Source organism: Tenrec ecaudatus, chromosome 2 (genome assembly GCF_050624435.1).
Source record: "Tenrec ecaudatus isolate mTenEca1 chromosome 2, mTenEca1.hap1, whole genome shotgun sequence".
NCBI lineage: Eukaryota > Metazoa > Chordata > Mammalia > Afrosoricida > Tenrecidae > Tenrec > Tenrec ecaudatus.
This window is the reverse complement of record NC_134531.1, coordinates 183,923,366-183,931,365: the sequence shown is the minus strand read 5'-3', so window position 1 is coordinate 183,931,365 and position 8,000 is coordinate 183,923,366. Positions and strand designations below refer to the sequence as shown.

Genomic DNA, 8,000 nt, shown 5'->3' with positions numbered 1-8,000 from the left:
TGTGGCTGCCTCACTCCAACCTCTTCTTCTCGGCTGATGTTTGCCGGCAACTTCCTACTTCCTCTCTCGTGCAAAGATCCCACAGTTTCATGAATCTGAAAAATCCATCTCCAGATCCCTCACTGAATCACTCCTGCCAAGTCTTTGCTGAGTAAGGCAACGCTCAGAAGACAGGGATGAGACTATGTCTGTTGTCTGCCAGGGGTGGGGGTATTTTCAGCCAACCACACCCGCAGGCCGTTTGTCCTTGGGCGTGCGCCTGGATCTCTCTGACCATGAACCCCTCGTGAAGAAATGGAATTCGGGAGGTCTACGTGCTGCCACAAGCCCCTGTCAGTTGTAGCACTTCATAGCGACAGAGGAGTGATGCGCCCTCCTCTCTCACTTGCCCTCCTCTGTGCGGCTGGTCTCACCTCTGTTTGCTCTGTGACCCCAGAGATGACCCCTCCCCGCCGTGGACATGGGGAAAAAGCTGGTGATGGCCCAGAAGCGGGGAGAGACTCGAGCCCTGTGCCTGGGTGTGGCCATGGTGGTATGTGCCGTCATCACCTACTACATCCTGGGCACCACCGTGCTGCCCCTCTACCAGAAAAGGTACCCACCACTCCTGGTCCCCACCCCAAAGGTCTCCTCTAAGGGCTGGCTCTGTGACGGACCCCGATGCACACATCAGTGAGGTCTGGGCAGTGCTCACTCTCAGGCTCAGGGTAGACAGGTGGGAGGCAGGCTGATGTGAACCCACCAGCTGGGCTTGGGGAGGTAGCCGAGTAAGACATCCTTCTCCGGCAAGGGTCAGAATGAGCGATACCGTGGGAGACCGACCCCAGCAGCAAGCAGAGACTCATAGCATTTTATAGCTCATTTGTTTGACCTTGGCCCCGAAACAGATGGATCAGGTGGCCATCCAGGCTCTTGAATACCTCCAGTGACAGGGCACTCACTACCACACTTGCACTGGCATTTTGCTAATAAGTGCTTCCATTGAGTTGAAATCTCCTCCCGTAACCCAACTCGGAATCTCACGAGAAGGCTCCCTACCACCCTTCCTGAGAGGTCCACTATTGAAACTTTCACAGAACAGCTGGGCTGGTCCTGATCTGGTTCCTCTCGGAACAAACACCTTGTGCTCTCTGCCTGTCCACCGGCGAAGGCCACAGCCGTGCCGCGACCGGCCGCCCTGGTGCTGGAGTCTGTCCTCCCTCCTGTAAAAGGGAGATAAGTCACAGTGGATGCCCTGATGTGTTGATGATCCTGTCACCTCTCTTGGGCCTGAACCTCCTCACTTTTTACAAGGCTGGAGTGGAGCCAGGCTGGAATCTTACTAAGCACGCCATGACTCAGGGCAGCCCTGTGTTTCCAGCACAGGAGGCCGCAGGTCCAACTCTCTCCCTGAATCCTCCCTGTCCGCACACACATCAGACTCCCCCTACACCTGCCCTTTGGAGGGGGTCGGCGAAGGTTCGGAAAGCACGTGGTCTGGCTCCCGGTCCAGGGTGGCCCTGGAAGTGTGGTCACTTGGGCCACTGAGCTTCTTCCCTCACAGGAAGATGACCATCATGTGCACAGCAAGGTCTCGGTCCTAGATCTCATCAGAATTACAAGGGAGCGCTTTTTAAAAATACCAGATTTTTCTATGCTAGTATGGGATGTGGCTGGGGCATGGGGATGCAATTTTGAAAGATTCCCAGATTTTGGGGGGAGTAGCCAGGGTTACAAACCATTCTTGAGCTGATGGTGGAGTCTGTTTTGCCGGAGGCCCTGGAACTAAGCTCCTGTCAGTGAACAGGGTGAGGTCCCAGGTTATGTCTCTCTAAGGCCTCCCGGGAGACCAGAGGGATCATGCCAAGTGTTCTGTATGTGATCCTGGTGCTCAGGGGGGTGCAGAGGGCCTTTAAAACATTCACAGGATAAGTTCCATTAACTTTTAGGTCCACATGGCCCTGAGCTCGCATGTGTGTCTGGTGTATGTGTGTGTACACTCTCCCCAGTGTGTGGACCCAGGAATCCATGTGCCACCTGATTGAGACCAACATCCGAGACCAGGAGGAGCTGGGGGGCAAGAAAGTGCCCCAGTACCCATGCCTGTGGGTCAACGTGTCAGCCGTGGGCAGGTGGGCCATGCTGTACCACACGGAGGACACTCGGGACCAGAACCAGCAGGTACTGGCTGGGGGCTGGGTGGACAGGGCCATCATCCTAACAGATGGTTGAGCCAGTCCCACCCCTACTTCTCACAGAGACAAATCTGACTGTCATTACCCCCAAGTGGAGAGCAGAGCCCAAGAGATGAACCCCTGTGCCTGGGTCCCACAGTGGGTACAGGCTGGGCTCCTGGAGGCAGGCAGATCTGGGGTTTCAGACATCCCTGCTCTGCTGCCGTATCCTGTGTAGCCTGAGGCAGCCACCGAGACCCTCTGAGCCTAGGACTCCACCTTCGCAGAATCAGGAGAGTAATGCTGTACCTAAGTGCCATGTTAGAGATGCCATGTATAAGGTGTCGATCTTAATGGTCAGTGGCTGGTAAAAGCTTAACAAGCAGCAGCTGTTGATGCTGCAATTTCCACCCTGTGGCTAAGTAGAGCCTCTGAGACTCCTGGGGACAGCCAGTCACCACTCCCTCCACCCCATCCCCCCAAAACCCTACTGCACCAGCTTCTCCTAAAGAAAATGCAAGTTGTCACTTCTTCACTCACTCACTCACTCACCCACTCACTCTCTCATCCAGCAAACAGTCCTGGGCGCTGCACCCAACAGTTGTGCTGGAGTTAAAGCTGATCCTTGGTGACTCCCTGTGTATCAGAGTAGAACAGTGGGCTGCAGGTGTTTTACGGGGCTGCTCTTGCAGTAGGTCGCCCGGCCTTTCTTCTGAGGCACCTCTGGGTGGGACTCAAACAACCACCACTGGAGAGCAAAAACTGGTTCTGTGTAGATTCAAGAGCTGATTGCTGTATCACTCCTTAGGATGGAGGGAGTCATCGCAGCTCTAGTGGGAAAGCACTGAGCTGCTAACCAAAAGGTTCGAGGTTCGAACCTGCCCAGTGGCTGTGCAGGAGGAAAGCATGGTGGTCCATGTGCATCCAGATGAGAAGCTTAGGAACACTCTGGGCTGTTCTAATACAGGGCGCTGAGTCAGAATGGACCCGATGGCACGACGATAAGTCAGAACCCACTGGAGAGCTATGGGTCTTTGTTTGCTTGTTTGTTTGGTTGGGAGGGAGGGATGCAGCAGCCCTCTTGGCACAGTAGTTAAGTACTCACCTGCCAATTGGAAAGTTGGCACAGTTCTACGGACACTCAGGGGTCGCCGTGAGTCAGAGTCACCCTGATGGCAACTGGTCAGGGGGGGCTGGTTTAGTCCCTCTGGGTGGGGGTCATAGCTTTGGGAGCAGCTGAACTGACTCCTACCCATGCACATGACCTCTTGGGCATGTGCTAACCTCTAATTGATCTCAGGGAGTAAATGACCAGCCCTCAAAGGCAAGCAGAGGTGATGAGGGGCGTGGGGGCATTCCCTCTGGGAAGCTGGGAGCTGGAGGTGCCCATCTCCCTGATCCTGAGGCTGCTGGCATAGGGCAGTGAGGCCTGTTCGTGCCCGGAGTGAGTTGTCAGCAGCATGGGAGCTTGCTCCAGCTGTCTCTGGAAGGACAGCCCTGGCTGTCACCAGCATTGCTCAGAGCCAGGGCTCACAATGGGCTGGCATGTTGGTGGTGGGTGGAAGCAGAGGTGTCCCTAAGGCCTGGCAGGATGTTGTATGGCTTGGACATCATTCAAAAGGGAGCCACCAAGCAGTTTGGATCCACTGTCCCGGCATCCACCACCAGCTGAGAGCTCGTTCAGCACGGCGAGGTTCATCTTTTCCCATTTTAGAGCCCCTCTGTGAGTGAAGGCTGGCTGTGTTTTTCTCTGTTGAGTGTCGAAAGAGAAGACCAGATTGATATATGCTTCAGTCAGTTCCAAGTCATGGCCACTCTATGCACAACAGAACAAAGCACCACTGGCTCTGTGCCATTGCACAATTGTTCTGAGGCTTGAGCCCAGCGTGGCAATCCATCGTGTCGAGGGCCTTCTTGTTTTTCACCATCCTCCTGCTTTCCCAAGCATGATGCTCTTCTCTAGGGAACGGCCTCTCCTTACGACTTGCCCAAAGTATGTAAGATGTAAGATGAAGTCTCGCCATCCTTGTCTCTAAGGAGCACTCTGACTGTACCTCTTCCAAAACAGATCGACTTGTCCCTTTCCCAGGCCATGGTCCTTTCAATATTCTTGTCCAACACCATAATTCAAATGCATCGATTGTGCTTCCTTCTTCTTTATTCAGTATCCAACTACCACATTCATATGAGGCAAGGGAAAAAACCATGGCTTGGGTCAGGTGCACCTTAGTCCTTAAAAGTAACATCCTTGTTTTTCAAGATGTTGAACGTGGTCTTGTGCAGCAGATTTACCCAATGCAATGTGTCTTTTGATCTCTCTCTCTCTCTCTCTCTCTCTCTCTCTCTCTCTCTCTCTCTCTCTCACACACACACACACACACACACACACACACACACACACACACACACGTTGAACCCATCACAGAACATCTGTCATTAGTGAAAGTAAGGAAGGTGCAGTTGTCATTTCATGTCTCAGGTAAAATATGAAGAAGGCTGACTTGTATTGGGGAACGATCTGAAAGATGGGTGCCCAGTCTTGGGGCAGAGTTACCTTTTCAGTCCTTGCCACGGGTGCTCTTTTTCAAAGATAGACCTCTCTGGGTGGCTATCTACGCCCTGCTTTTACCAAGTTCATGGCTGCAGGGAGATGTCGAGTGAGAGCAGCTGGAGGTCTGCTGGCACACAGGTGGGCAGGAAGGTCAGGCAAGGCTATTTGCCCACGTCTCCTCGGAGGACGGGCAGCCAATGTGCCCTCATGGTCGGATGGAAGACTTACTCATCCTGGGCTGGTCCTATGTCCTTCCTGTGGTCAGAGGTCAGGACAATGATATTGCACAGTCACTCGAGGTCAGCTGGCCCCAGGCAGAGGGAAGAGGAGGCAAATGAGCACCGGAGCAGCCCTGGCTGCCCAGTATAAAGGAGTCCAAGTAACTACAGCAGGCGAGGGCTACAGTGCAGCCCGGCTGGGCACACACCCATCTCGTCTCAGCTGGCCCACAGGGAACCCCTAACTAAGGAGACAGTCGACGCCGATGTTATTAAGAACAACAGCATCGTCCTCTTTGTTGAGCTCTTACCCACCCTGATCTCTGAGCTCAGCACTTTGCAGCAGGCTCTCTTTTAACTCCCACCATAGTGGTTATGTGTTGGTGCTAGCTGCAAAGTCAGCAGTTCAAAATCACCAGCGACTCCACAGGAAAAGGCAAGCCTTCTTACTGCTGTAAAGAGTTACAGTCTTGGAAACCCACAGGGACATTTGTACCCTGCCCTCTGGGGTCACTGTGAGTCAGCATTCATGAGATGGCAGTGAGCTTTGGGTTGTTTTCAATAGTACTATTAGGCTGTCGTCTCCCTTCTCCATTGCCCCTGGCGATTAGAATGAACACAACCTGGAGCTGGTGGTTGAATCCAGGTCTCCACAGCCATACCTTTGCTCACCCAGGAGGTGGTCCAAGGCCACAGTCTGAGGAAGGGCCTGGGGAGATTTAGGGGTGCCCTGGGCTCAGGTCAGGTTTCCGGGCCCCAGACTCTGAGGGTCTGGCTGCAGTACTCCATAGCTCTGAACACACAATTCCTCAAGACCCAGCTTCTCCCAGCATCAGCTGCTCCTTGGTTGGAGAAGGACCCACAGCTGGGGGCCGCATCTTTCCCTTCCGCATGTCGCAGGATCAGAGCCGAGATGCAGCCTCCCCTGTCCTACAGGATGGCCTGCTCATAGCACAGGCTTCGGGGAGGGACCCACACTCCAGCCACAGAGTATCTGTGAGGGCCACACTTGTAAAACATCACCCAGAAGCTTACCTGTTGGGTATTCGGGCCTCCGGGGTGTGCTTACTCTGTGAGCTTTCCATCTGGGCCTCACCTGAACAGACCTGTAGGTTTTTATGCATACTGCTCAGGGACAGAAGTAAATGTGTGTCTGTCCCCCACTGCCTGCACAGAGCTCTCATAAGCCCCCTCTTTCTCTTTCACACCATTGTCAAATACCAACACATCTTGTTTGGATTTCACAGAGTCAGACCTCAGAGAGCTTTCAACAGGATATGCTGCCAGTGTTTTCAAACTGAGGAAGCCTGGATTTCTGGCTTCTTTGGAAATGTCAGTGCTCTGGGTACAGGAGGTCTTGCTGGTGGCATTGTGTCGGTGGTCTGGATGAAGTGGGGACTGCTGGTTTGGAGGAGCCAGGGGCCTTCTAGTTTGTTCAGCCAGTCACTTCCTACAAAGCAAGAGTCAGTCAGAATCTAGTACGCTAGCCCTACACATCCTCCTTTTTCATGATCTGTATTGCCTGAAGATAGCATAGCTCCATGGGCCCAGAAGGCAGTTCAGTGGGTGAGCTGAAAACTGGCAGTGGGGTCCCTCATTCGAGTGCCCCTGGGACTTTGCAGTGCCCACCATGCCATATCCTGCAGCCCATGTCCCCACCCAGAGGGCGTGGCTCCTAATCCACGTGTCCCTTTACTCCATCCCAGTCTCTCACCCTAGGGTCCCATGAAAAAGCATCCATGAAAAACAAGGCCCATGGGTGCTCTTGCTTCTTTTCCACAGTGCTCCTATATCCCAGGCAGCCTGGATGACTACCTGGCGGCCCGGGCCGACGTGGACAAGGTCAGGGCCAATTTCCATGCGCATCAGGCTTTCTCCTGCTTCTCGGCCACACGGGAGAAGGAACCCAGCGTGCTGTACCGGCGCCTCTACGGGCCCCAGACCCTGCTCTTCTCCCTCTTTTGGCCCACCTTCCTGCTGACCGGCGGCCTCCTCGTGATCGCCATGGTGAAGATGAACCAGTCTCTCTCCATCCTGGCAGCCCAGAGGTAGACCCTGCGATGCCAGGAGTGGGCCCCCGAGACCCCTCCTCACAGAGAGATCTACACGCCCCCCCTAGCCATGTTCCCTGCTCCTGCCCATCCTGTGAGCCACTGCATGGTCTGCCTCCAGCAATGTGTCCTGGGGACGTCATTTCCTGCCCAAGCATACGCGTGCCTAGGAAGACATAAGACTCACCTGTGCTCCCCTACATTTCCTGTCTCCATTCTGCCCACCCAGCCCTGTTTCTCTCCCCTGCACTGCTGTGTGCCACCCCCAGCCCTCCAGACCACCTGATCCTCACCTGGTGTCCACATTCCTGCTCGTGGCGGGGAGCCCTGGCACCCCAACCAGGAAGCCACCCTGGGCAAACCCGAGTTCCTTCTTCTAACTCCATCATACGAACCCCCAAAGCAGCCTCCACTTACAGAGCCCCCTGATGATGATGTGAATCCACAAGGCATTGAAACTCACCTGGTTCATCCCGATATTAATAAACCCACACGGATCACGACGCATTGTAAGAAAACACGTTCCACAACTTCAGCATCAAGAGTGATGATCGCAGATGGTGGGAGGGTGGTGGATATATTTTTTTCCCTTATTCGCCCCCCCCACCCTTTTATTTTCCATGAGGTATTTTTCTAAATTTTCAACAGGAGGAAGGTACTTGCTTCTATTATCTATTGATTTGTACTTCTCATCAGGAAAGTCAGAGTGGGTGCTCTTTTGTAAGGAGTTGGGATGTTTGTTGTTGTGGGCTGTCCGTTGGATTCTGATGAATACCCTTCTCCCCCTCTTCCTGCCGAAAGGACAGAGCAGAACGTCCCTTTCAGGTTTCCAAGGCCCATGGCCTTGACAGGAGCAGATTGCTGGGTTTATTTTCCTGGGGAACTGCTGGTGGCTTTGAACCACTGACCTCTCAGTTAGCAGCTGAGCATCCCAGAGTCCCTTCAGAAAGAGAGCACTGAGCCTGCTGGGGAAGGTCGGTCTCATAGAGACATAGAAGGAAGCAAATGTAACCATTCCAAGGTATTC

At 53.9% G+C, this 8,000-nt stretch overlaps 1 protein-coding gene across 1 annotated transcript; it reads left to right on the top strand.

The window, feature by feature from the left end:
* The first annotated feature begins 442 nt into the window (after positions 1-442).
* On the top strand, positions 443-7,465 carry KCNMB1 (potassium calcium-activated channel subfamily M regulatory beta subunit 1). The gene is made up of 3 exons (XM_075543203.1): positions 443-594; positions 1,989-2,160; positions 6,705-7,465. The coding sequence occupies exons 1-3, from the start codon at positions 461-463 to the stop codon at positions 6,972-6,974; spliced, it is 576 nt and encodes a 191-aa protein (XP_075399318.1). The 5' UTR covers positions 443-460; the 3' UTR covers positions 6,975-7,465.
* The last annotated feature ends 535 nt before the right edge of the window (positions 7,466-8,000 follow it).

What these genes read in the sequence shown, in the direction of transcription:
- KCNMB1 (XM_075543203.1), top strand. Translation starts at nt 461, where the DNA reads ATGGGGAAAAAGCTGGTGATGGCCCAGAAGCGGGGAGAGACTCGAGCC. An exon ending in CTGCCCCTCTACCAGAAAAG is followed by an intron (nt 595 to 1,988) that starts GTACCCACCACT and finishes CACTCTCCCCAG; the next exon opens with TGTGTGGACCCAGGAATCCA. An exon ending in CTCGGGACCAGAACCAGCAG is followed by an intron (nt 2,161 to 6,704) that starts GTACTGGCTGGG and finishes TCTTTTCCACAG; the next exon opens with TGCTCCTATATCCCAGGCAG.